The sequence below is a fragment of the Phyllostomus discolor genome, chromosome 6 (genome assembly GCF_004126475.2).
Source record: "Phyllostomus discolor isolate MPI-MPIP mPhyDis1 chromosome 6, mPhyDis1.pri.v3, whole genome shotgun sequence".
Classification (NCBI taxonomy): Eukaryota; Metazoa; Chordata; class Mammalia; order Chiroptera; family Phyllostomidae; genus Phyllostomus; species Phyllostomus discolor.
The window spans coordinates 85859839-85887204 of record NC_040908.2 but is presented as its reverse complement, the minus strand read 5'-3'; the positions used below and the strand labels follow the sequence as shown (position 1 = coordinate 85887204).

The window sequence follows — 27366 nt, the reverse complement described above, 5'->3', positions numbered from 1 at the left end:
TCCTGTTGGTGGGAAGAATTTCTCAGCAGCACGACTTCCGTCCTGAAACGGAAGCGCGCCCCCTTTCCTCCCAGACCGCTTCCTGCCCCCACCCCCGCCACGCGAGGCTGCGGTGCACGGTATGGGAGTGTTTATGTGCGTTTCTGTGGGGAGGGTGTTTGGAGGGAAGGCTACCGAGAGCTTCTTGGCCGCTGGGGGGGCAGGGATTCCGGTGACAGAGATGGGGGTATTTTCTCTGTCTTCCACATGGAAGCCTCAGCCCCTCCTTTAGGCACTTTAGGTATTCTTGGGGCCCAGTCAACGGCCTTACTCGTCCAAAGCGTTCCCAGTGGGAATGAAACTTAATCCCGGGGTCCGTTCCAGAGGAGCCTGAGCCAGGAATGCCCCGGCCAACCCGGGCGTCCGGACTCCTCGCCGGCGCCGCCTCCGGCTTCAGTCCCGACAGATATTTTGCGGGTGGGTCTGGGCTGAGGGAAAGGCAGCAGTGGCCTGGGGCACGGGTGAGGGCAGAATAACCGGTGGGAAGGCTACGTTTTCATGAAGGATTCGGGTGAAGCTGCAGAGCTGCCTTTGAGCACTGACTCCTTGGCTTCCTTGGTCGGAGGAGATCTTGTAATGGAGTGGTTCTTCGTCTCACAGTAACAAGATGCCTGATTTCCTCAGGATCGAGGGGTGAGTGAGCGGTGGGGTGGTTGCACAAAGCCCCTGCTAGCAACACACATGAATAGCCCTGTTATGTTTTTTGGAGGCGTCTATACAAAATAGAAAATAAAATTCCCCTGAATGGAGAAATTTAGGGTATTTCTGTATTTGATGATTTTAGGGGTCAGTTTTTGTTACTTTTGATATTTGTGTTCCCGACATTCTCAAATCCAGATATTTGCGTCATCGCACATTAATTAGGATTTGAGAATTGATTTCTAATCTGGACGTTGTTTGTCTTGGACTCTTTGGCCTGGGACAATGGCTTTAAGGGAATTTTATCAACTAACTAGGAATGAAAACACTTGCCTCATATAAAACAGTAATTTTGAGGAGTAAATAAAATAGTGTCATTTCTTCACATTTCTGTGGTCAGGCACTTTCCCTTTTAATGGTGAAGAAAAAACTATTACTCAAGACCTATGAATTTTAAGTGATCTTTCCCTTACCTCATGCTTTTTAAAATAACGTTATAAAAAAGATAAGGTGATAAAGGAAATTATTATTTTTAAATGTTATTTATTGATTCATTTCAGATTGAAGAATGTCCCGGGTTCCACTGGGAAAAGTCCTCCTAAGGAATGTCATCCGGCACACTGATGCTCACAATAAGGTGAGAGGTGCAACCTAGTTATTCCTCAATACTAAGTGAGGGCTTACAGTGTGCCAAACATTATTTTGTCACTGTGGGGTAATACAAGATGAATAAAATAGGTAATTACAGAATAATTTGATAATTACTGTATTAGAGACATATTTTGTGCACTGAGAAGGGAATAATGCAATCTGCCTTGGGGAATTAGGAAAGGCTTCAGAGGATGGGTGGTATTTGAGGTGCTGATATTTGAACTAGTTGATGAACAGAGAGAAAATCATGTACTAACATGGCAATAAGAAAATACATGAAGCACTTGGGGCATGTTGAGAAATTGTATGCATCCAGAAAGTAAGGAATGTAGGGCATAGCAATAGAAGATGAGGCCTGAGTGGATTATGATGCTTGGAGATTAGATTTTTTTCCTCTACGTGATAAATAAACTATCAAATATTTTTAAGCCAAGTGTGACTTGATTGTATTGGTAATTTTAGAAAGATGATTGTTCAGTTGGGTAGGGGATAGATAGATTAAGTAGGGTGAAACAGTGGAGAAGCTAATTAGGAGGCAATTGCAATGTTCCAGGTGAGAGATGTTGAGGAGGTTTTGCATGAAAGCAGGGATGAAAATGAGGAATTTAGGAGGCAGAATTCAAAGAACTGGGTGACTGATTGGATGATGATGGTAATTATGGAATCAAACATAAAACTACCTGTGTGGCTGTGTGAATGATGGCTGGATGATGCTATTTATTAAGATAGGGAACAAAAGAAAAGGGACAAGTATGATTTGAAATGTAATTAGTTTGATTTTGAACATATTGATAGTGAGGTGCTTATAGGATGTCCAGACAGTTGGAAATTCAGACTTGGAGGAAAGGAGAAATATTGAGGCTAGACATAGAGGTTTGGGTATTTCCCAAAAGGTCATGAGAGTAGATGAGGTCACCTTGGAGAATACATATAATGAAAAGAGGGCCGAGGACCCTTGTTTAGTTTCCTTTTGTGACCTGTACAACTCTAGTTTGATCATAAATGGTATTACTGTCATATCATCTGATATTTTTTAAGTGTATAAATATAACTGTTACCTAAGCAACCTCTGCAGTTGCATTAAACCACCCCTAGTTGAATAGTGAGCTTAGGTTTGAAAGTGATGGCTAAAAAGATAAATCTAGCACAGATTTAACACAGAATTATAGGAGGGTTTAGATATAAAACATATTCTTGTTTTTTGCTCATTTGTAATCTGCTTCTCTGGGAATTCTCTAGCAGTTCTTATGTTTTATTTTGTTTTGCTTTGTTTTAATAAAAATTATAATGTTGTGAAAAGAAACTTAGCCTGAAAAGTTTAAAGACCTGTCCCTACTAAGTAAGCCTTTTGACTTTGGTAAAACCTCTGAGCTTTTGTTTTTTCTCAGTAAATTATAATAATGGTATCTGCTTGGCTTTCCTCATAAGATTGCTTCAGGTTCAATTGAGATGATACAGTTAAAATCACAAAGCATTTTAGAAACATAAGGGATTATCATTTGATAATTACAGCATAATTGCAAAATTGATAAGGTTGTAAGTGTGTCTATGCAGGGGTTAAAAAGTTCTGTTGCTGCAGAATTATACGTATTTGAGATTTACTGGATTGGATTGTTTAATCATATTAGAGAAGCTAGAATTAGTTGCTCAGGTCCTTTTTTTTTTTTTAAGATTTTATTATTTATTTTTAGAGAGAGGAGAAGGGAGAGAGAAATATCCCTTCTGTGGTTGCCTCTCACACGTCCCCCTGCTGGGGACTTGGCCAGCAACCTAGGCATGTGCCCTGAGTGGGAATTGAACTGGAGACTCTTTGTTCACAGGCCAACATTCAGTCCACTAAGCCACACCAGCTAGGGCAGTTTCTCAGGCTCTTGATCATAACTCAATCTAAAATCCAATAATTAGAGAAGATTGTATTTTTGGTTGCTTTTTTGTTATGTAAAATGTTATTCTTAGTAACTTATTTTAATTTCTTCCCTATTAAAAAATGTAGATTCAGGAGGAATCAGATATGTGGAAAATAAGAGAACTAGAGAAACAGATGGAAGATGCTTACCGGGGAACCAAAAGGAAAATGTTACCCAGCAGTTCAAGGTAAGGTTGGAGCTATGAGAACCAAAATCATTTTCATCTTATTCAGAATCATCAACTTTTGTTTAAAAACATTTTGGTATGCTAAATATATATGAATTCAGTTCTGTGAGTCCTTAAGCCTTCCTTCTTTCACAAACCTAGACCCAAGTATAAAGATAGTGGCTATGATGCATATGGTCCCATTCTTTGTACTTATTTGCAATCAAAAATTGTGTCAGTCCTGGCTGGCATAGCTCAGTGCATTGAGCACGGGCTGTGAACCAAAGCATCGCAGGTTCACTTCCCAGTCAGGGCACATGCCTGGGTTGTAGGCCACAGCCCCCAGCAACCGCACATTGATGTCTGTCTGTCTGTCTGTCTGTCTGTCTCTCTCTCTCTTTCTCCTTCCCTTCCCTCTCTGAAAACAAACAAACAAATAAATAAAAGAATTGTAAGTGTCTACCTTGAACAACTTTAAACATTGAGTATTCTGTGGATTCTGATTATACCTGATGGCTTTTAACCTTATATTTTCTATTTGTATCTTATGGTCACTTAGCTGATCATTTACTCCATTCCCCTGTTAGTCTTCAGTCTCTCTCAGCTCCTTTTTTCTTTCCTTTCTCCCTTTCCTTTCCCCTTTTCCTTTTCTTTTTCCTTCCCTTCTCCCTTTCTCCCTCCCTCCCTCCCTCACCCTTTTTTCCTGCCCTACCTACTCACTATTTTTGCCAAATCACATGGCCTTTCACATTACCTTATTAATTTTAGTGTAAATATGAAGTATTATGCTGGCTTAGTTGTCTTACAGCAGTATAGGAACATCTATTGGGCTTATATGCCTGTTAGTGTTCAGCTGTGTATATGAAAAATGACTAAAAATAATAGTGCAGATTTCTAAAGCTACCCAGGGAAATAGTTCGTAGTAGGATGTGTAAAAAGAATGAGTGTGCCTGCAGAATATGTGAACTTTGGAGTGTGGCTGGATGTGTGCAAATGGCTTTAGAAAAGAAAGTATGCAGGGTATCCATGGTAAAGAAAGCAGAGTCACAACATAAAAATAAATATCTTCTTTTTCTCTGAAGGTGTTTTTTTGAGAATTTAGAATTACTGTTAGTACAGATAATGATTTGTTTTGTGTTGATTATTTAATTCCAAGTGGCACTTCCAGGAACAAAATGTTACTCTTTTTGAGTGGACTATAATGCCTGTCATGGTGAATAAGTCTTCAAACATAATCTCTTTTTAGAAAAGATTTTATTTCTTTATTTTTAGAAAGAGGGGAAGGGAGGAAGAAAGAGAGGGAGAGAAGCATGGATTCCTTCCCTCTTGCATGCCCCCATCTGGGGACCTGGGCTCATAATGTAATTTCAGCTCCTTAACAGTTAAGGAGTAGTTACATTTATACAGTCCTAAAATTATTTTGGCCCTTTGAAGGAAACTGTGAGGCTGATGTGGCCCCTGGTGAAAATGAGTTTGACATCCCTGGGTTAGGCCCTGATCCCATTGTTACTAGAACCTCATTACAGCAAGTTTTTGGTTTACAGGAAGGGAGTGTATTTAGAATCTCTGGGGTAGTTTGAAATGCTCCCAACTGTGATTGTGCTCTGCTTCCCACTTTGCATACTCTCCTTATCTGAGAATTAATGAGTGAGCTACAGTGTGCCACAGTCCAGAAGTTGTCTCATTTATATTCTGCAATAGGATGGATAATAATGGTCACATTTTCACTGGATAACTGTACAGACTTACAGAGAGGAACAGGTCATGTCTTTTTACATGATTTAAAAAAAAGTATCAGGTTGTTTTGTTTTCCCTCTTAGCTTGTTCAATAAGTTTTGTGCATGATGCTCCATGAAGTAACCTCACAAGTTGCTTCAAATATGGAAAGTTCTTCTGTTTCCTCATATAGCCGAATGCGTAGTGATGGTTTTGATGAAGAAAGTCAAAGAGACAATTGGAGGCCAAGGAATGAAATTCCTGGGGCACTGGAAGATGATTTTCTTAAGGCTAAATCCTGGAACAAGAAGTTATATGATTATGAAGCTAACATGCCAGACAGGTTTGTGATTAAATTCTTGTGACCATTAATGATACTAGCCTGAGAATGTATACTTTAAAAAGTTACTTATCTCTACAAAAACTTGTATACAAATGTTCACAGCATAACTATTCATTATGGCCAAAAAAGTGGGAACCCAGATGTCTATCAGCTGATGAATGGATAAACAAATGTGGTATACTGAGTGGTAATATTGAGTTGGCCAAAAAGTCCATGTGTTTTTTTCTGTAAAATAAAAGTCACATTTTTCATTTTCTACAATAACTTCATTGATTTGGATATTTTGAATATGTTGGCTATGTCCCACTATTGGCTTCTAGTGGATAGAGGCCAGGGGTGCTGCTAAACATCTTCCAATGCATAAGACAGCTCCACAGCAAAGTCAATATGACCAAAATGTCAGTAGTACCAAGAAACTTCGTAAACCACTTTTGACACATTCAATCAGTCACAGCACCTTCTCCATATACTGCACAAATTGTTTTTTGTGTTTCAGTTGTTTTTACTTGTCTTTTTAAAATATATTTTATTGATTATGCTATTACAGTTGTTCCATTTCCCCCCTTCACTCCTACCCTGTGCACCCCCTCTTACCCACATCCCCCCTCCCTTTAGTTCATGTCCATGGGTCATACATATAAGTTCCTTGGCTTCTACTTTTCCCATACTATTCTTAACTTCCCCTTGTCTGTTTTCTACCTACCATCTGTGCGGCTTATTCTCTGTATCTTCTTCTCCCTGTCCCACTTCCCTGTTGCTAACCCTCCATGTGATCTCTATTTCTGTTGTTCTGTTCTGTTCTAGTTGTTTGCTTAGTTTGTTTTTGTTTTAGGTGTGGTTGTTAATAATTGTGTTTTTACTTTTTTTTAAAAATTTTATTGATTATGCTATTACAGCTGTCCCATTACCCCCTCCATCCCACTCCACCCTGCACACCCTCCCCCACCCACATTCCCCCTTCTAGTTCATGTCCATGTGTCGTAAGTTCTTTAGCTTCTACATTTCCCATACTATTCTTGCCCTCCTCCTGTCTTTTTTCTACCTACCATCTGTGCTACTTATCCTCCATACCTTTTCCCCCTCTCTCCTCCGCCCACTCCCCTATTGCTAACCCTCTAGGTGATCTCCATTTCTGTGGTTCTGTTCCTGTTCTCCTTGTTTGCTTAATTTGTCTTTGTTTTAGGTGTGGTTGTTAATAATTGTGAATTTGCTGTCATTTTACTATACATGTTTTTTATCTTCTTTTTCTTAGATAAATTCCTCTAACATTTCGTATAATAAGGGCTTGGTGATGATGAACTCCTTGAACTTGACCTTCTCTGAGAAGCACTTTATCTGCCCTTGCATTCTGAAGGAAAGCTTTGCTGGAGAGAGCAATCTTGGATGTAGGTCCTTGCCTTTCATGACTTGGAATACTTCCTTCAAGCCCCTTTTTGCCTGCAAGGTCTCTTTTGAGAAATCAGCTGACAGTCTGATGGGAACTCCTTTGTAGGTTACTGTCTCCTTATCTCTTGCTGCTTCTAGGATTCTCTCCATTTTTATCTTGGCTAATGTAATTATGATGTGCCTTGGTGTGTTCCTCCTTGGGCCCACCTTCTTTGGGACTCTCTGAGCTTCCTGGACTTCCTGGAAGTCTATTTCCTTTGCCAGATTGGGGAAGTTCTCTTTTATTATTTGTTGAAATAACTTTTCCACTTATTGCTCTTCCTGTTCCCCTTCTGGTACCCTTATAATTCAGATGTTGGGATGTTTAAAGATGTCTTGGAGGTTCCTAAGCCTCTCCTCATTTTTTTGAATTCTTGTTTCTTCATTCTTTTCTGTGTGGTTGTTTCTTTTTTCCTTCTGGTCCACTCCATTGATTTGAATCACAGTTTTCTTCCCATCACTGTTGGTTCCCTGTGCATTTTCCTTCATTTCACTTAGTGTAGCCTTCATTTTTTCACGTAATTTGTGACCAAAATCAACCAGTTCTGTGAATATCCTGATGACCAGTGCTTTGAACTGCACATCTGATAGGTTGGCTATATCTTGGTCGCTTAAAAGGATGGGTTCTGGGGCTTTCATTTGTTCTTCTATTTGAGCCATCTCTCTCTCTCTCTCTCTCTCTCTCTCTTTCTCTCTCTCTCTCTCTTTTGGTCTGGTCGTGCCTGTTACATATGGGGGCAGAGTCTTAGGTGTTCACCAGGGTGGGGTAACCCAGTTGCTGGGTTGTGACGCTTTATGTGGGGATGGGGTCCAAGAAGGGACAATGGCGCTTGCTCCTCTCTGCTGATTTCAGTCCCTTCTGCCACTTCCCCCAGGTGAACTGGGCCTTTTGGGTGCTGATTCCCATGTGGGTGGGCTTGTGCACCCTGTGGGTCTTTCCAACCACCTCTCCTGTGAGGCTGGGAGTCTCTCCCTGCGCCTCAACCCCTACAGGTGTTTTCAGTCAGTGCCCCAAGGATCTATTTCCCAGCACTGGGATCCTGAGTTGGGCGCAGTGCTCTGCTTCACAATCGCCACCTCGCTGGGTATGCAAGTTGTCACCCCTTGGCCAGGGTTTGCCAGCCGCTGCTTGCATGCCCAGGGTCTGCTCGCTGCAGTCTTACGTACCCAGTCCTGACGCTCTGCAAGACCCCTCTCCACCCGGCTTCCCGACTCGGCCCCTCCTGCCAGTTTGGATGAACGTGTCTGTTTTAACTCCTTGGTTGTCTGACTTCCATGTACTTCAATTTTCAGTTCTGGTGATTATTCTGTTTCTAAATTGTTGTTGTCCTTATCTTGGTTGTACGAGGAGGCACAGTGTGTCTACCTATGCCTCCATCTTGGCTGGAAGTCTGTTTTTACTTTTCTTGAAAGAATAAAGCGTAATATGCTAAAAATGTTGAGTATCTTCTTCCATCTTCAGTATTAAAATGGCTACACAAAAATTAACCAATTTTGATAATTTTTTAAAAAAATGCATGTTGATATGACAGCTGTCACAATATAGTCTAACATAATTGTTTCAAATGAAGTTAAAGACAACTAAACACTACTAGAGCCATCTTATGGAAAAAAACAAATGAACATTTTGGCCAACCAAATATAATGTCATCTGGCAGTAAAAGGAATAAAGTACTGATAACATGTTCCTACATGGATGAACCTTGAAAATATTGTGGTAGATGAAAAAAGCCACACACAAAAGACCACTTATGTGATTCTGTTTATATGCTATATCCAGAATAGGCAAATCTAGAGAGACAGAAAGTAGACTAGTGGTTGCCATGAGCTACAGGAGGAGGAGGATTGGAGAGTGACTGCTAACAGATGGTGTTTCTTTTTGGTGTGATGGAAATGTTCTGAAATTATAGTGGTAATGGTTGCAGTTCACTGAATATACTAAGAGCCACTGACTTGTACACTTTAAAAGGGTGACTTTTACAGTATTTGAATTATATTCAATAGTTATTTTTTAAAATTGTACCAATGTAGACAGAATTATCTTATGAAGTGATTTTGAAGAAGTACTTCATAGCTAAAGAGCACATTGTAAGAGTTGCTTCTGTTTCTTAAGGAAGAGAATGGTAAGTTCTCTTACAAATTGGCAAAGGCATCCTTTGTGTCTAAAATAATAGTGTGCACTACAGAAAAATGTAGCATAGCCAGCTAAGTTAACTGAGCTGTAATGTGCAGTTAGCTTTACCGTATCTGTTTTCTTTTTTCTGTGTGTATGTCTGTGTGTGCGTGCACTCCAAAGTCTGTCTAATTTAATTTTCAAAACATGCATTACTTTAACAACATGCATTACTTTAACAATATGTGTGATAAAATGTCATCTTACAGATGGGGTCACAGTGGTTATAAAGAATTATACCCTGAAGAATTTGAAACAGACAGGTAAGACAAATAGGCACAGTGGGAAACAAAAAGTTAGAAACCAAGCTTAATACAAAGTTTGAACTGTAAACTGAGTGCCTAGTTTTTACAAAGCATGTAACATTTACCATTAAAAATGTAACTGAGAAATAATAGGCAATTTAGACAGAAGGTCATTGGTATTTTGCCTTTCCCTGATTGATGTTTGACATATCTATAGCACTTAGTTTTTTCATATATAATGTCCCATACAGTAGTTCAGTATGGTGGATTAGAATTATTTCATATTAAAAATTCTTTAACTTAAAAACAATTTTAAACAAAACAGCTTTCTTCCTATCAGATAGGCAAAAAAATTCTTTTGGATAATGCCTAGTGTTGTGGATACTAGTGGTAAGCCTATCTTCTCAATATACTTTTTTTCTGAGTCCAGTGGTATTTAATGGTTTTAATGTTGTTTTACAGATTAGAATTTTTATGTTTATCTTAAAGATGAGGAAACAAAAACTCAGTGAGAGTGATTAAATTCATAGTAGCCCTATATCAAAGCTATTTTAAAATTCATGTTTAACTTCCTATCTAAAGTGCAGAATATTAAAATACTAGTATACTTTGTTTTCTATAGTAAAGCAGTTTTTCTTTTTTATTATCAGTGATCAGCAAGATATTACCAATGGGAAAAAAAGATCCCCCCAGATAAAACCATCTACTACCCATGAATCTCACAAACACAAGAAGTCAAAGAAATCTCACAAAAAAAAGCAGAAAAAAAAGTCACGGAAAAAACAGAAGAAAAGCAAAAAGGAAGCAACAGATATTACAGCAGATTCCTCAAACGAGTTCTCAGAAGAAACTGGGGCTTCTAGTACCAGGAAACAACCACATAAGCGTAAGAAAAAATCAAGGAAAAAGTCTCTCAAAAAATCTACTTTAGTTTTAGAGGCAGAAAGTGACACTTCTCAGTCAGGTGATTGCGCATCCAGCAGTTCTGAGGAAAGTGAGGAAAGAGACACTAAGAAAACAAAAAGGAGAAAGAGAGATAAAGTCAATATCCCTATAGTTAGCAATGAAAAACAGGAGAGGACAAACAAGCGCACAAATTGGAAGGTGGCTACAGATGAGAGGTCTGCTGAGAGCTCAGAGGATGACTAAATGAGAAACATTCTTCAGTTTCCGTGTGACTCCGATATTTACAACTCTTGCACCTTGGGGCTTTGCCAATGACTCTGTTACTCAGCACAGGGCCTGAGGTCAGAGCAGTCCTGTGCCATTTATATACATTCTGACAGACTTGTCTTCTATTTTGGCCTGTTAAACTTGATTCTTATGGTTAATAGGGAATCTGGTATTTTGTTATGAAGGTTTCTTGAAGAGATTATTTTTTGCAGTTAATTACATTGGGCATAAAGTACATATACAGCAAATTAAAGGACCCAGAAAGTAGAATCCAGTAATGACCTGGGTACACCAATTAGAATGTTGAGTTTGGGGGAATCAAGGGCTGGGATCAAGAGGTAGATTGGAACCAGTGCTGTGCACGATGTATGAGGGAACATCATGTTGCCTTTGTTTGGTTTATACAGCAGGTGCCAGTTGACATTGTCTTAGCTTTGGTGCTTTGATTTTTCTGTATTTTGGCCCCACGTGTATGGTTGTTTATTCATTGGGGAAATGAGCATAAGAACACTTTCCCTTCATAACATCCATAGACAGCTATTAGAGGAAACTAGGGTTTTCTGTCTAATTTTCCTGCTGGACAGGGACTGTGGCTATTCTCAGTATGCCCATAAACTTGGATAGTACTTGGTAATTGGACAGTAAATGGTTTTCTAGTGTCATTGCTGTATATTGCCTAAATGGACTTGGTTTCAAAAATTCTTTTAGGTAAGTCCTCAACAAATGCTAAAGAACTAAGAATTAGTTATGCTAATGGTGCTCTGAACAGGCTTCAGGGCAGCTCTGCCATTTAAACAGTCTTCCATACCCATTTATAAATCTATTAATAACTAGATTTTCCCTGAAACTAGATTGAATCAAATCTGAAATGAAATAGACTTCTCAGGGACATAGCCACTTTCTGGTCTGCCTTTGGATTAAAGCACCAAGCACAGGCCATATTATTTCCCTTTGCTACATACTGTAATCCCTACTATGTTAATTCACAAGAAACCAAAACACTGAAAGTGGCTGACAGAACAGATTTTTGTTAGGGCAGAAGATCAAGTGACATTTTTCCTGGTCATCACTTTATGAGCGGAGTAAAAAGCCTGAAAACTCGACTCTTGGTTGTGAGGTCTGGAGTGGGTAAATTAACCTCCCTAGCCTTCCTTTCAACCCCATGTTAATACACAAAAATACTCCATGGTGACATGACAGTGTAAGACACCAGCAACACAATTATGACAACCTTCCATGGTGGTAAGATTTTATAGTTCTAACTGCTAAATTTTTCTCTTTACAGAGCAGATTTCTAATAAAATGATTAGTCATAAAGTACATGGTTGACCAGAGGTTCCCTATCCCGATAATAAGCAGGTGCTACCTTTGGGGATATTTATTTGAACTATTAATACTTTGATATTCAATTGTCAATGTTCAGTGGTATACATTTTTACCTTTGGGATCAGTAGGGGCCCAAGGAGGGAAGAACAGTCTATAATTACTACCTCTTAACCTAAAGCAGTTTTGTTCTTCGAGCAAGTGAAATCTTTGTTGAAGTGTTTGTGGTGTGGTTTTTTTAAAAGCAGTGTTTCTGTGCTATAAAAGTACTGATTCTAAGCACAGATTCAGGATAGGTGAATAGAACAAGGCCTCTCCAGGAAGTTGAGTCCTGGCCTTCCTTCTTCCCATAGTAGCAGGCCTCTTTCCCAACAAATACACATCTTTGCCTGTTTTGTTTTTTGCCATGTTTACCTTTTCTTGGTCATATATAAGCAATAAAGCTGTTTCTGTTCTTCACCTTTCTCAACCCTAAATTTTCTTCTGTGCCTTAGGCTAGGGCTTTGATGGTTCTTCCAGCACCTTAAATATGGCTTAGGGTGACTCTTCAAAAGACAATGATCTCCCACTTGCACTACTAGCCTTGGAACATATTCATTTCTAGTGTTCCTGCTGATCGGAGATATTATTAAATCCTAAAATGAGATTTTAAAAAAAGTTGGGGAATTCACATTTATTGAATAATTTCTGTGATACAATATGAAACTGTGAATTCCAAATAAATTTCACATTTGAACATTTGATCTGTTACTTTTTAGCACCAACAGGCCTGGTATTAGCCTGAAGTTGACCTGACAGTGGGCTGACAATTTGCCCCCACTGGCTCTTGCTTAAGTCCTTTGCAGCTTCCATCATTCTCCAAGGGAATGGCCTACTGCCCTCCTTTCTGTACAATCTGGGCAAACCGATTAGTGATAGCAAGTGTAGTGTCAATGAAGCGATCCACGCAGCTAGAGAGACAATTTTCAGTGCGAGAGTCGAGGCGATTCCCTGGCTTATCCACACATTTGTCCCAACATAGCTCCATGAAGTGATGCACCTGAGAGGAAAGAAAAATAGTTAACCATTGGGTCTGTGCATAGGCCCAACTGCTAATTTTCCTATTTCCTTCACATTTTTATTTTCTGCCACCTAACTAAAACATGCTTTCAATCAACAAACCATGGCTCTCATCTTTCCTAACTTTCTAATATGTCTCTGATAAGGTCCAGATCCTCATTCCTACATTGCAACAATCCTTTTACCCTCCTTTTATATTTTTCTTTAATAATCAGAAAATACTTTCCATCAAATCATCTCTGTACTTGCTTAATACATCAATTTCTGTTAGCCACTCAAGGCACTCAATCTCTTATTTAACCCTCCATTCATACTGTTTTTAAGATTTTATTTATATTCCATTTAGGAAATGCCTTCCCTAAAGATTTTACCCATATCAAACAGTTTAGATTCTTACCTCCTTGAAGTCCACTGTCTATTATTTTCTAATTGTGTCAAGTCCTCAATCAGAATGTAAATTTTCAGGCAGGATGCCTTTTTTTGTATTCCCAAATAAGCACCAGTGTAAGCTGGGAAGCTTACCAATTAATGTGTGTTGCCAATTAATTCCCCCAAACCACTGTGCCCAAATCATTCTAAATCTATCCCTTATTAAAGGGTAGTTCTTAAGTTTTTAACCTTTTGGGAGTCATGGACACATCTGAGAATCCAATGAAGCTTATGGATCCACTCTCCAGGGAAAAAGTGCACATACAGACACAGAAAATGTATACACTTTGATAAAAGTTCAGGACTCAAAGATTTGTAACCACGGTCTTGGGAGTGGGGTGGGAGAAGAAAAGGCCATTGACCAATGGTTGACTATTGGCAGGCTGGAACCAAGCAGTCAGTCAACCCTTTCCAGAAGACTAAAAGATTACTTGTTACTCTCGTTTAAAAGGCATGGTTAAGTAATTAGCCCTGAGTAATGCAGCTAAGTAATAAGGGGCCTTGCCAGGATTCCACCCATGCCAAAAGGGCTCCAAAACTCATGTTGTAAACCAATAGTCTAGACAGCCTACTTCAGAGCCCTCCCCTCGTTGTCCAATAAAGTTTCACCACTCTATCGTTTTCCAGTAATTATCGTATTTGATCCTCACAGTACAATGACGCAACGGGTGATTGCGAAACCAAGACGCATTCTGAACGAGCGTCTCGTCCGGGGTCACATGGCCTGTGAGTAACAGGGAGGATTAGGTTAGAACCTAGATCTTTGAATATCAGCCCTTGCTGCCAAACTAGGCCCCTAGGCCCTTATGTCGCCTTTCTTTTCTGCTTTACATCTTCTGTTTCCCCTACCATGGGTTTGCTTAATGGGCACTGAGCACTACCGGTCACCAGTGGCAGGAGTGCTACTACCTGTTTCTTTCGTGAGGGGAACCAGGCCTAACAGAGAACTAGGGTGACCTGAGACGCTAGCATACGGAGCTCCATGGGTGCCTGGGACATGTAGTTGACCCCTATCATCTCTTCACCCCAGTCCTTGGCCCCCGTACCTGTGCAGTAAACTGCGCCTTCTGCTGTTCTGCCGCCACCAGGCGCTGCAACTCGGCTTGGTCCGCCTCACCCATATCCGCCATTGTCCACGTGGTGCTCCCGACCTCCAGAACAGGGAGTGTGCGCAGTGGGTGCGCGCTGATTCCCACTTCCGGTCCACCTAGCCTTTTCCTTTTCCTAATTTCGTCATCAGTGGGTGGGAGTTGTCGTATGACTGTTTCCGGGTTGCTGGGTGACCTTGAGCTTTAAGGAGCGAGATGGCGAGTATCTGGAGGCTGAGTGTCCTCTGCGGTGCCCAAGGAGGCCGAGGTGAGGTGTTCCGTCAGGCGAAGTTTCTTAGCACAGCTTCCCAGCTGGGGAAGCGGGTGCGGTGAGGATTCGGCTGCGGGGTGGTGAGACCTTTTGAGCCAGGAGTCCCTCCTCCTTCCCTTTGGCCACTGGAGCTCCTGCCAAAACCGTTGCCTACGGGCCCAGAAATTAAGCTGAGCGTGTATTTCTCCTGTTCTGGGCCAACGTGGTGAACCGGCAAATCTGAAAGAATTCTTTCTGGAAGCTAAAGTCCTGCTGCGGCTATTCATAAGAGCTCTTATTTTCCCTTCCCCATTCACTGTCATTTTAATGTTCCCACTTTTTTTCCCTCCCCATTCACTGTCCTTAGAATGAGTCGGAAAAGAGGATCTAAGTCTTAGTTCTTGGTCTTGCTCATGTTCCCTGAATTTGGTTCAGGGGATCAATTTGGTAAGCATTGAACTGGGCACTGTAGTAAGGTTGGGATACAAATGTGAATAAAACATAGTTCTTGCTCTTCAAGATTTTCCTTTTTATAGGGTAAACACTTATAAGCATAATTTACTATCCAACAAAAACTGTTGTGCTGTACATAAATTGTTATGCCAGTCCAGAGGGAGAATATATTTAGCTCTGTGTTTGAAAGGATTACTTTGTCTCCTGTCCCAAGGGAATTGTGTCTGATTTGAGTCTTGAGGCTAAAGAAGACCACAGGAATAAGGGCATTACAGTTAGGGCTACTGGGATAAGCAAAAGCAACGATGAAGCTGTAAAAACTGTTATGAGGGAAAATGATAAATCAGATATTATTAGAGCATGAAGCTCAAGATGAAAATAAGAGATGAATCTAGAAAAGTGAACTGGAATCACACCATACAAGAATTTGTCTTGTATGCATTTTATGTGGAATAAAGGGGAGCCACTGAAAGATTTGACATAGATTTGCAGTTTAGATTGACTTTGATAACAATGTGGTAGATGGCCATCATGGGAGATGGACAGGCTAAGACACAAGTGAAGGAGATGAAATAGGGCACTATTGCAGTAGTCCAGGCAAGGAGGGTAAGATCCTGAACTTAGAGAGTAGTACAAGAAGGAGAAAATTGTCTGAAGAAATGCTGGGGTACATCAATTTGGCAATTGACTGAATTTAGGGAGAAAGTCCTATATAACTTCCAGATTTCTGGGTTAGTTTGAAGAGTAGCTGGATGTCATTAAAGTGGAGAACATGCAAATGGGGGACAATTTTAGATGAGAAAGTTAAAGGATGATTTTAGTTTTTGGCCTGGTGAGTTTGAGGACTATGTAGGATATCAGGTGAGAGGCCCAGCAGGGCACTTAAACTTCTAAAACTGAGAAGATATCAGGGCTGGAGATACAGAATTTGGATGTTATCCGCTTATAGGCAGTAGAAGCTGAGTGGACAGAATGGCTGGGAATGGACAGGAAGGAAGGAGAGCAATGGGCAGAGGGTAGAATACTGGGAAGACATTTAAGAGTGAATGCAGGAGGAGACTGATAATAAAATGATCAGAGAATCAAAGAGAGATCCAGGAGAAGGTTTTGCCTGAGAAAAGAAGGGAGGAAACTTATTCCCACCACTTGCATATGGCCACTTGAGATCATCAGCAACTTACCAAAGCAGCTTTGGTGGGGATAAAAATAAGTTTTTGAGTTAAAGAATGATAAGTAAGTGAAGAATTCAAGATGATTTCAATAACTCTTTAAAGAAGCATACATAGAAAGAGGAGGAAGAGAGAAAAGAAGAGTACATGGGCATTAGTGGTGTTAGAATCAAGAGAGGTATTTTACATCAGTGGAGGGAAAGTGGCCAATAGGAAGGAGAGGTTAGAGGTAGGAGAGAAAGTACCTTTTGTTGAGTGCTTAAACTTTCTGGGAATTATACTGAATGCCTTGCCATATTATTTAATTTTCAAGAGTATTATTAAGTAAGTACTACTATTTCCATTTTGAAGATGAGGACATTGAGGTTAGAATGTCTATTTAGCTTCAGTGCTGATCATCTCACAGCTATGAAGTGGCAGAGTTGAGTTATTTAGGTCTGCCTATTTTTTCACCAAGAGGCAGGATCCCAAAGGCAGCAAATGGATGGGTTCAAGAGTACAAGTGGAGAAATTGATCTTGAAAAGGTAAACGGTAATAGATAAATTTGCCAAACTATACAGAATTCCTTGAGGACAAAAGCTGTATCTTTTATCTTTTAATCCAGTGCAGAGCAGATGAATAAATGGAATGTGAAAGCTATAATTGACTTTAAAAAAAAAGTAAAAAATATTTATTTTTAGAGGTGATGGGGGAAGGGAGAAAGAGGAGAGAAACAATACAAGAGAGAAATAGAGGTTGGTTGCCTCTTGCGTGCCCCCAACCAGGGACCTGGCTTGCAGCCCAGCCATGTAACCTGACTGGGATTCAACTGGCAACCTATTAGTGTTCAGGATGATGCCCAACCCACTGAGCCACACCAGTCAGGGCTATAATGTACTTTTTAAAAATAGTAAAAGTAAAGCCCTTTTATATAAGTAGTTTGATTGTGCAGTCTTTCTGTGGTTACTTAGTCTGACCTCACAGCAACCCAGTGAAATAGATGCTGTCCTTATTTTACATATAAGATGTTATCAACTATTTGGGTTGAAGTAGCTTGCCTATGACCATTTAAAAAGTCTGTCTGTCCTGTTACAAGAGAGGTGCTTATGATTACCCTCACATCTCTCTTTAGCTTTCCTCCGAACCCCAGTTATCAGACCTGCTCAAATCTCAGCATTTCTCCAGGATCACCCTACGCCCGGATGGTGTGGAATACAGCACATTCACTTGTCACCGAGCCGCCATTGTATGTTTTCTCCATTGCTGCTGCTTTCTGGGCTCTGGCCATCTTCATCTGAGCTAATTACCATGTCTTTGGGAGGACTTGTCTGTGGGGGGAACTCTTCTGTCCAACTCTATCAAATGAAGACCTAGCTTACACCTGTGGGCAGGCAATGCTAGCATGGTTGAATAACGACATTTACACGTATAAAGAACTTTCTGGTATAAGTCGTCTTAAATTTTTAAATTTTTTAAAAAAGAACATAGCTCTGTATGAAGAGTCTGTTCAGTAGTTTAATCACTCTTATTTATTTAGCTTATGGAGAGGAGCCAGATATGAATAATTTAGAATAGTGTACAATTTTTTAAAAGTCATGCATATTTATAGTCATAATTGTTTATTTTTATATATGTTGATATTAAAATCATGGCATTTCTTAGATGAATACTGTTTAGATATTAAAATTAGTCTTAGAAAGTCTCTAGGTGAATAGTAAGTTAGCTGTAGTATTTCCATTTTTGAAGTCTGGAAAGATCAGTATTTTACAGAGATAAAGACTTCTCTTGAGCGCTGGCTGGGTGGCTCAATGATAGTTAGAACGTCGTCCCAATATGCCAGAATTGTGGGTTCAATCCCCAGTCAGGGCACATACAAAGATCAACCAGTGAATGCATAAAAAAGTGGAACAACAAATTGATGTTTCTTTCTCTGTTTCTCTCCATTCTTCTCTTTCTAAAATAAAGAAATAATACTGTTTTTAAAAAAAGACTTCTCTTTATTCTTATATCAGCCACTTATAGTTGAATCTGAGTTATGAGAAATCAGACAAGGGTAGTCTTCTTGCTTTTGAGAATACTTTTATCTTTGAAAAGTTTTTGTTTCTGCATTTCTTTGCTTAGCTTAGTTAGATTTAACAGAGTAGTTTTAACTTGGGGTGCATGGGACTGATGGAAAGCCCCTGAAGTTGTATGTAGAATTTTTAATGTATGTGCCTGTGTGCATTTTTCTGGGAAGTCACTCTATCCTTTTATTAGATTCCCAAAGGGATCTGTAACCACAAAAAGATAGAGGCTCTCAAAGAAATGTCTTTAGCCCATTTTGGTTTTCATTTTTTAAAATAAGTTTTCATGTTCCATTTCTGTTTATAAGTAATGGGGCAGAACAAGGACCATGATCCTAAAAATTGACATCAGAACTTTGCTTCTCTGAGTTGGCTGGTTTAATTTTGTCTTAGGAGGATTTTTTAAATTAATTTATTTTTAGATAGAAGGGAAGGGAGGGAGAAAGAGAGGGAGAGAAACATCAATATGTGGCTGTCTCTTGTGCACCCTCTACTCCAAACCTGGCTTGCAGCACAGGCATGTACCCTGACTGGGAATTGAACTGGCAACCTTTTGGTTACCAGGCTGGCACTCAATCCATTGAGCCACACCAGCCAGAGCAGGAGGATTTTTAGTATTACCTTACTTATGATCAGAAGGTATGAAAAAGTAATGTTTTAAAGGAATTTATCAAGTGTCACTAACATATTCATAAAGTATCTATCCATTATATTAAAGTCCAAGATTGGTAACTCTGCAGATATTTTGTCCATCTTTTTGCCTATAAGTAAAGTGGATCTGTCTTCTAATCAACATACGTAGGTGTTGAGACACCTTGTACTAAAAAAGGGAGATAGCATCTCTTTCCATTTCTGTCTTTATCTTACCCTCTTTATGCTCAGAGTTAAGTCTTATGTGCGTACTGTTTCCTATTCTGTCAGTTTGAGTTATGTTGTGGCAGATACTAAATGAGAGAGATAGGTTTACCCCTTTGATCCTTATAAATCAGGTTTTCTCTTTTTATAGCTGGTTCTAAGGCTGCCTCTCTCCACTGGACTGGTGAGAGGGTTGTCAGTGTTTTGCTCCTGGGTCTACTTCCAGCTGCTTATTTGAATCCTTCCTCCACGATGGACTACTCCCTGGCTGCAGTCCTCACTCTCCATGGTCACTGGCAAGTACAGCAGTGCCTTCAGTATTATATTGTTTGTTCAGTGTGTTTGCTGTGAGCATGTTTTGTTATTGCATGTAAGGGAGAAGTTGATTGAGATATTCAAGACCTGTTGAAAACTTGAAAAAACACATAAAATGTTTCTATGCCTAGATATATATATCCACCTACCTGTTTGATGTCTTCACTCCCCTATAGGTATTTTGAATGTAGGATGTTATAAAACTTAAGTCCCCCCAGATTGTTTCCTCCAGCGCTCTTTCCCATTTGAATTAATTTCCATTCTGTTTGTTCATACCCCAAACTTGATCGTGGTCTTTGATGCCAGTCTCTTACCTGATCCCCCTTCTGTCTATTCCCAACACAGCTGCCCCACTGATCCTGTAAAAATATTAAGTCAGGTCAAGATAGTCCCCTTCTCAAAGCCATTTGTTGTCTTCTAATCATACTCAAACTAAAAATAGAATTCTTACAGTGGTCTAGGCTCCATGTGATCTGGTCCCCTGTTTCTTTATGTCCAATTACTACCTCTCTTATTCACACTGACTTCCTTGATAATTCTTGAACACAGCAGGGACACTCCAGGCCTCAAGACTTTATTTACTCTTATTGTTCCTTCTGCCTGAAACTCCTTTTCTAGTTATATACTTGGATTATTCTCTCATTTCCTTCAATCTTAAATGTCACCTTCTTATTGAAACCTTCTCTACACTTACTCAAAATTTCAGTGTCCTTCCCAACATTCCTTATCCCTCTTTCCTGTTACATTTTTCTCAGTAGCACTTACTAGATTCTAATATGATATATCATCTATTTATTACTTTACATATTTCTTATTCCCCCACTAGAATAAAAGCAGAGATACAGAAAATTGCAAGAATCAAATCTGTGGCTTAATGAATAATTATAAGGGTAATACCACCTGGGTCAAGAAATAGAACTTTGCCTCCTTGTCCAGAAGTCTCTTCCTTGTGTCCTATCTCTGTCATAACTGTTTGGTGTCCCTCATCAGGAGTCATCATCCTGATTTTTATAGTATTCACTTCCTTACATTTCATCATAATTTTATCACCCAGATGTGCATCCTCTGCACTGTATCTCAGTCTTGCCCTTTTTTAAAAAAAATATGATAGAGGTTTTTGACAATTCTTGTTTGTTATTATATTTTTAGTGCCTTAGCAGTACCTGACACATAGCACTAAGTAAATATTTGTTGAGTGAATGAATTTCTAGTTTCTAAATATTTTATCCAGTTGGGTTCCTTGAGTTCATTTTATGTTGTTTTGTAAGGACAAAATGATATCGTGGATAGGGGAGGCATTTTGGGTTGTTAGAACTGAAAGGACTTGGAAGAGTATCTTACTTAGGTCTGTTATTTTACAGATATGGAAACTAAACCCCAGGGAAGTTAAATGACTTATCAGGATCATTTTCTACCTAGTGTTAAAGGGGATCTTGCCTACCTAGCTTTCTAGGGTTTGTTAGAAGAATTACCCTTTAACTATGTGGACCTATTAAAATAAAGTGTTGTAGTTGCATATAAAATGCTAGATTACAAGTATGATAATTTTTCTCTAACATGTGTTTCTTGGAAGGAGATCCATCAAAATTAATGAAAAATCAAAGAGAATTCTACAGTAATACATTTTTTAATTACAATTGACCTCTTCAGTTACCTCACTAATTCTCTTTTACTTTTCATACACACAAAGAAGTGACTGGAAAGAATCGTCTTATCACTGTGCACTACCAGTTCCTCAGCATCCAGTCTCTCTTAACCCACATTAATTGGGGTTTTATCCCAGCTATTTAACTGAAGTCATTCTTACCAAAGTCACCAAAGACCTTCATTTTTCCAAATCTGGTTGTTGGTTCTCTGTCCACTTATTTTAATTCTCATCAACGTTCAACTTAATTGAATATTTCTTCCTTAAATAATTTTTCTTTGGCTTTCTAGAGGCAATATACTGTGTTTTCTTCTACCCCTCCAGCTGTACCTTCTCAGTTGCATCTGCCAGCTCCTTCTCCTCTCAGCTGACCTCTGAATAATAACAGTCTGAACCCTGGGGTCACTTCTTGGCCTTCTCATCAATATACTTTCCTGAGGTTAGCTCAGACTTAATATATTTTTCTCCTGAGCTGCAGACTTTTATTTCCAGTTGTGTAACCTTAGTCACTTCTATGTTTAATAGTTATCCTAAATGTAACTTGGCCAAAATCACTCTTTCACATCTCTCTTGATTTCCCCTCAAAACCTTCATTTCTCACTCCCTGGCTGGCGTGGCTCAGTGGCTTGAGCACGGGCTGTGAACCAAAGTGCCGCAGGTTCGATTCCCAGTCAGGGTACATGCCTGGGTTGCAGGCCATGACCCCCAGCAACCGCACACTGATGTTTCTCTCTCTCTCTCTCTCTCTCTGTCTCCTTCCCTCCCTCCCCTCTCTAAAAATAAATAAATAAAATCTTTAAAAAAAAACCCCGAAAACCTTCAATTTCTCTTCTTCCCATCTCAATTAAATGTAGTTGCTTAAGCCAAAAATCCTAGGAGTCATTCTAGATATTTCTTTTTGTCCTACATCTACTCCATCAGCTCTTTCTGTTAGCTCTCTCCTTTAAACAAAGCTAGACTTGTCCCTTCACACCGTCTCCCCTGTCACAAGCCTAGGCTAAGCCAACAATCTTGCCCGTAGTACTTCAGTTGGCTCCTAGGTAGTTTTCTGTTTCTGTTCCTGCCCTCAGTCTCCTGCCTCCACTGTCCATTTGCCACACAACAGCCAAAGTGACCTTTTTACAAAGTGAATTATATTCACTTAAAGAACATATACAGATGGCCAGTAAGCACATTTAAAAAGTGCTCAACATCATTTGTTATTAGAGAAATGCAAATGAAAACCATAATGAGATTCTACTTTATACCTACCAGGATGGCTGTAGTCAAAAAGTTGGGCAATAACAAGTGTTTCAAGGATGTCAGAAAGTTGGAGTCCTTATATTTCTCTACTAGAAATGTAAAATGTTGCACACACTTTGGGAAGTAGTTTGGAAGTTCCAGCAAAAAGCTATAGTTACCATATGACTCAAAGATTCCACTTTTAGGTGTATATCCCTCCCCCAAATTGAAAACATATGGCTCCAAACAAAAACTTACACAGTAATGTTCATAGCAGTGTTATTTATAATAGCCAGAAAGTGGAGACACTCCAAATGTCTGTCAGCTGATGAATAGCTAAACAGAATGTGATATATGTGACTACAGGTAGACCTCCCAGGTAGTGCGGGTTTAGTTCCAGACCACTGCAATTAAATGAATGTGACAATGAAGTGAATCACATGAGTTTTTTGGTTTTCCAGTACATATAAAATTTGCTTACACTGTATATATTGTAGTGGATTAAATGTGCAATAGCATTATGTCTAAAAAGGTATATACATTAATTTAAAAATATTTTTTGCTAAAAAATGCTAATCATTATCTGAGCCTTCAGCAAGTCATAACTTTTGTCTGGTGGAGGGTCTTGCCCTGGTAATATCAAAGATCACCATAACAAATATAATAATAATAATAATGAAGAAGAAGTTTGAAATATCTTGAGGGTTACCAAAATAGGCAGAGAGAGAGTAAATGAGTAAATGCTGTTGGAAAAATGGCACCAATAGACTTACTCGATGCAGGATTGCCACAAACCACAATATGTGCAAAATGCAATAAAGAGAAGTGCAATAAAATGAGGTATGCCTGTGTCATTTGAAGGATTGAAGTACTGATACATGCCACAACATGGATGAACCTTGAAAACATTGTGCTAAGTCAAAGAAACTTGATAAAAAAGGCCACATGTTATCTGATTGCATTTACATAAAATGTCCAGAGTAGGCAAATCAATACAGACAGAAAACAAATAAGTGGTTGGGTAATGGGCTGTTAGGTATAGGGTTTCTTTTGGGGGTGATGAAAATGTTGCAGAATTAAATAGTAATAATGTTGACAACTGTGAGCGTACTAATAGTTACTCAATTATACACTTTAAAAGGATTAATTTTATGGTATGTGAATTTTATCTAAATAAAACTGTTATTTAAAAAAGTAAAATTAGGTCACTGTCTTCTTAAAGCACATCTGTGATTTCTCATGTATTTCAAATAAAATTCAAATTTCTTTTCATGATCTTCATGACCCTGTGTAATCTGTCCCTGTGTTCTGATTTCCACATTCTCCAACCACACTAACCTTTTTATGATTCTTCAAAGATGTCAAGGTCATTGTCACTTCTGCTTGAAATGTTCTCATTCAGGTCATCCTTTCTAAAACATTACTTCATAGCACATAGGTACTCTTTCTTTCTCCTTCACTGGAGCAAATGTTCCATAAGGGCAGGGGTGCTGTCTTAGTTACTGTGCTCCCAACATCTCTAACAGGTTTTGGCACATATCTGTTCAATGCATTCTCTTTGAATTAATGAAAAACTCTGTAGAGCATTGTTTAAGTTTTTTTTTTTTTTAAACTAAAGATTTTGTAGATAGAGTGGCAATTAATTACTGCCTCTGATATAATAACTGGAAAATTGAATCTGAAGAATGGGAAGGCACTTTATTATATTGTTAGGAAAACTTTGACTCCTTTTTTTGGTTTATGACTTGTTGCATTTTGTACCTGATTATCTTTTTGCAGCCAAGTTATCTGTATAGTATGTTTTCTGACTTCATGTGTGATTTCTCATTTGTACTGTGATTTTTTTCCTTAGGGGCCTTGGACAAGTTGTTACCGACTACGTGCATGGGGATGCATTGCAGAAAGCTGCCAAGGCAGGCCTTTTAGCACTCTCAGCTTTAACTTTTGCTGGGCTTTGCTATTTCAACTATCATGATGTGGGCATCTGCAAAGCTGTTGCCATGCTGTGGAAGCTCTGACCTTTTTGTCTTAAAACCTTGAGAATCGATTGTGCACCTCTTTGCCTCTGCTCTGTCATGCTATTCATCTCACAATCAGGAAGAAATAACAGATAAGTCCATTGGTGAGATAAACCTCTTCTCCACATCACCTGATTAGTTTTGGAATTTAATCTGTGAGGCAGAGGTTTGAGAGGAATTATATCCAAGAAATTGTGGAACTGAATTCCATATTCTCGTGAGTTACTAAGGTTGTCTTCCCAGCTTCCCACAAGATTCACAGTGCAACTGAACATTATATATGAGCTTTTGCATTTTAATTGATCAAACTCTTGAAGGGAATTCAGCTTTATTACTATCAATACCTAATCAAACTGCTATATTTTCCCTGGGAGAGATGGATAAGGGGAAAACTATTAATTCATAAGTGAAGACAACAGAAAGTTAGGCAGCACCTGATGTTTGAAAACTTCTTTGTTCAGTTGATACCAGTTACTGATGGTTATACGTCTTTGGGAATCTTTAAAGTTTGGAAATGCTGATATTTCACATTACTAATTTCTAAATTCTGGAAAACTGCCTGGAGAGCTTTTGAATATAGAGAACTTCCATGTAGGGAAGAGGTCCCTTGTATCAAAATATTACAGATTCTAAACTGAAACTTAATCTTCAAATGTATTCATTTTACTTGTCCTGAAATGTATACAAATATAAAGCTTTAAATAATAAATTGTTATTTTCCCACTGAGACTCTTTAATGTGAAACATTCTATGAAAATAAAGGTTTTTTAAAATAAAATTCTGTATAATAAAAATGTATTCTACTTTGTTACATATTAATAGTCCCCAGTTTTATTCAGTAGAATTGAGTATCGCCTTTATAGCACTTAAACAGGATTGAGTGTTTAAATTTCCTTACGGGGCTTAGCAGTTAGGTAAATGAAACACAAAGTGCAAAAAGACTTACATGTATTAGGTAGAAATAGACTTAGTGTAAGTAGTTTGATATGAAGAGAATTTTGGGAAGAATGAGAATTAGGTCCAGATTATGGTTTTTTATGAATGCCAGCCTTTGGAATTCAAATTATGTTCTGTATGCAGTTAGCCTCATCTCTCGGGTAATTTTAAGGCATGATGGTTTGTTTCTCTCAGCAACATAGAGGAACTGGGACTTGGCACATTTCACTTGCTGAGGACCTTACTGGGCAGCTGTTGCAAACTGTTGATGGGAAGCTGGCCAGAAGGGTAAGTGTGTTCCTGAATGGCTATACTGGTTAAAGATAAGTTCCCTTTAACATGCTCTGACTTTGTAGGAGGTTCAGATGTGGATGAAGGGTTTAGGAAAGAGGTGATTAATTCTGTTTTCAGGTGGGTTAAAGATTTCAGAAGAGTTATGCCTGAATAGCAGTGGTTCACTCAGGAGTGGTGTTGCTGGGCCTGCCCTCCCTGGCAGGAAGGAATATTTTATTACTGACATTGTTTAGAATTGCAGTTTTGTGATGGTGATAAAAAGCAAACTGAGCCTTTGTCAATTTTATGATTTTAAAATTCTCTATAGACATTGATCCCCCTTGGTGGTGTTCTTCCTCTCACCCCAGCCCCCAGTGCACCACTACAGTAAAATGGTGCGAGGGAGTTCTCCATGTGGCCAAAATGGGAAAGGCTGTAACTGGATATGGGAATCCTGTAGCTGTCACCAGTACCATCAGATGCTAGGTTGGATTTGGAAGGATGTCTAACACTAATAAGCTTTGTTAGATGGCGATTGAGAAATTAAAGTGGAGGCTGCCTGAGTACTATCTGCCCCTCCTGGTTGGTTTTGTAATTAGGATAGAGCTGAGCTGTCTCTCTGGGAAAACAGTGGGTTGCCATGAGCTGCTACAGCAGCTGGGAAAATGAGGCAGGAGCCAGTGGCAATAGGTTTCTGAGGTTCAGCAGGACATGGTCAGAATTGTGTGTGTTTCAGAAAGAATTTAGGTGACATGAGGAAGGTTGATAAAACTAGAGGCAGAAGGACTTGTAAGAGGACAAAGGAAGAAAGTGCTTGAACTCTGATAGTGGCAGTGGAAGATATGATTCAATTTCATAAAGTATTGTAGAAATTAAAAACATTCATTCATTGATAGGTACTAAGAGTACCTCATGTAGGTGGCATTCTGCCAGGTGCTGTTGGTCAGCAATAAGAATTTCTGTGCCCTTAAAAGGAATTTGTAATCTAGCTGGAACAGGTAAATGATTGCAGTACAGTGACAAGTGCAATAATAGTTAAGCACATCTAGCAGCAATGTAACAAAGGGTGCGGTAAGAATTTGCTTGTAAGTTTCCTGGAAGGGAAGAGTCTTGACCTCGGTTCTGAAAGATAAGGAGCTGCCAAGTGCCCAAGGAAGCTGGGGTATGGTGTGAGGCTGATTGGAGGGTACTAGATCAAGCAGAAGATTGTGCATAATTTGGTATAACTGCAGTACAGAGAGGGGCTGGTTGTAGAGGACCTCATATGCCATGATAAGTAATTGAGACTATTTTTATGATAATGGAGAGCCAGTAAAGATTGTTAATTATGCAAATGACATGGTCAGATGTTTATTTTAAATAGGTTATGCTGGTTGCTATGTGAAGTATGGATTTGAAGGAGATAAGCACGGAAATGGAGATTATTTCAGTGATCCAGAAAAGAAATGATGAATTCTGAAGGCAGTAGCCAGAGTGAAGAGGATAAATTCAAGAGATATTTAGAACTTAGATTCTAAGAGTTATACTGGGGTGTGAAAGATTGAAAGAGGAGGGAAGGTGTGCTCATTTTTTTTCTGTTGTAAATAGGTGGATGGGAAGTACTGTCATTTATTTTTGAAGGAAAATTAGGTATGGTAGTAGAGGGATAGGTCACTACCAAAGATTTGTATTAGTGAGATATCCAGGAAGAGATAGAATTTATAGACTTCTATTTTTGACACCATGACAGACTAAATTTTAGAAATTATTTTGCTATTACACACCTAAGAATGTTTTAATTTAACACCTTTTAAAACATATCCCTGAACTTGC

General features: G+C 39.1%; 3 protein-coding genes across 8 annotated transcripts; 2 read left to right on the top strand and 1 right to left on the bottom strand.

The window, feature by feature from the left end:
- Window positions 1-12254, top strand: NKAPD1 (NKAP domain containing 1). Of its 4 annotated transcripts, none has more exons than XM_028514592.2 (7): window positions 44-119; window positions 640-672; window positions 1239-1315; window positions 3323-3423; window positions 5312-5461; window positions 9269-9322; window positions 9955-12254. In XM_028514592.2, exons 3-7 carry the CDS (start codon window positions 1247-1249, stop codon window positions 10451-10453), a joined length of 873 nt encoding a protein of 290 aa, XP_028370393.1. In that variant the 5' UTR covers window positions 44-119; window positions 640-672; window positions 1239-1246; the 3' UTR covers window positions 10454-12254. The 4 variants fall into 4 exon arrangements, with proteins under 4 accessions (XP_028370394.1, XP_028370393.1, XP_028370392.1 ...); XM_028514591.2 differs by having other exon boundaries at window positions 61-119; window positions 544-672; XM_028514593.2 differs by lacking the exon at window positions 640-672 and having other exon boundaries at window positions 1-119.
- On the bottom strand, window positions 12044-14504 carry TIMM8B (translocase of inner mitochondrial membrane 8 homolog B). The gene is made up of 2 exons (XM_028514597.2): window positions 14335-14504; window positions 12044-12839 (listed from the first exon to the last, which is right to left on the bottom strand). Exons 1-2 carry the CDS (start codon window positions 14416-14418, stop codon window positions 12672-12674), a joined length of 252 nt encoding a protein of 83 aa, XP_028370398.1. The 5' UTR covers window positions 14419-14504; the 3' UTR covers window positions 12044-12671.
- Window positions 14490-25143, top strand: SDHD (succinate dehydrogenase complex subunit D). Of its 3 annotated transcripts, none has more exons than XM_028514594.2 (4): window positions 14490-14644; window positions 17361-17474; window positions 19298-19442; window positions 24180-25143. In XM_028514594.2, exons 1-4 carry the CDS (start codon window positions 14593-14595, stop codon window positions 24343-24345), a joined length of 477 nt encoding a protein of 158 aa, XP_028370395.1. In that variant the 5' UTR covers window positions 14490-14592; the 3' UTR covers window positions 24346-25143. The 3 variants fall into 3 exon arrangements, with proteins under 3 accessions (XP_028370395.1, XP_028370397.1, XP_035884469.1); XM_036028576.1 differs by lacking the exon at window positions 14490-14644 and adding an exon at window positions 14697-15073 and having other exon boundaries at window positions 24180-25123; XM_028514596.2 differs by lacking the exon at window positions 19298-19442 and having other exon boundaries at window positions 14508-14644; window positions 24180-25123.
- Window positions 25144-27366: the final 2223 nt, after the last annotated feature.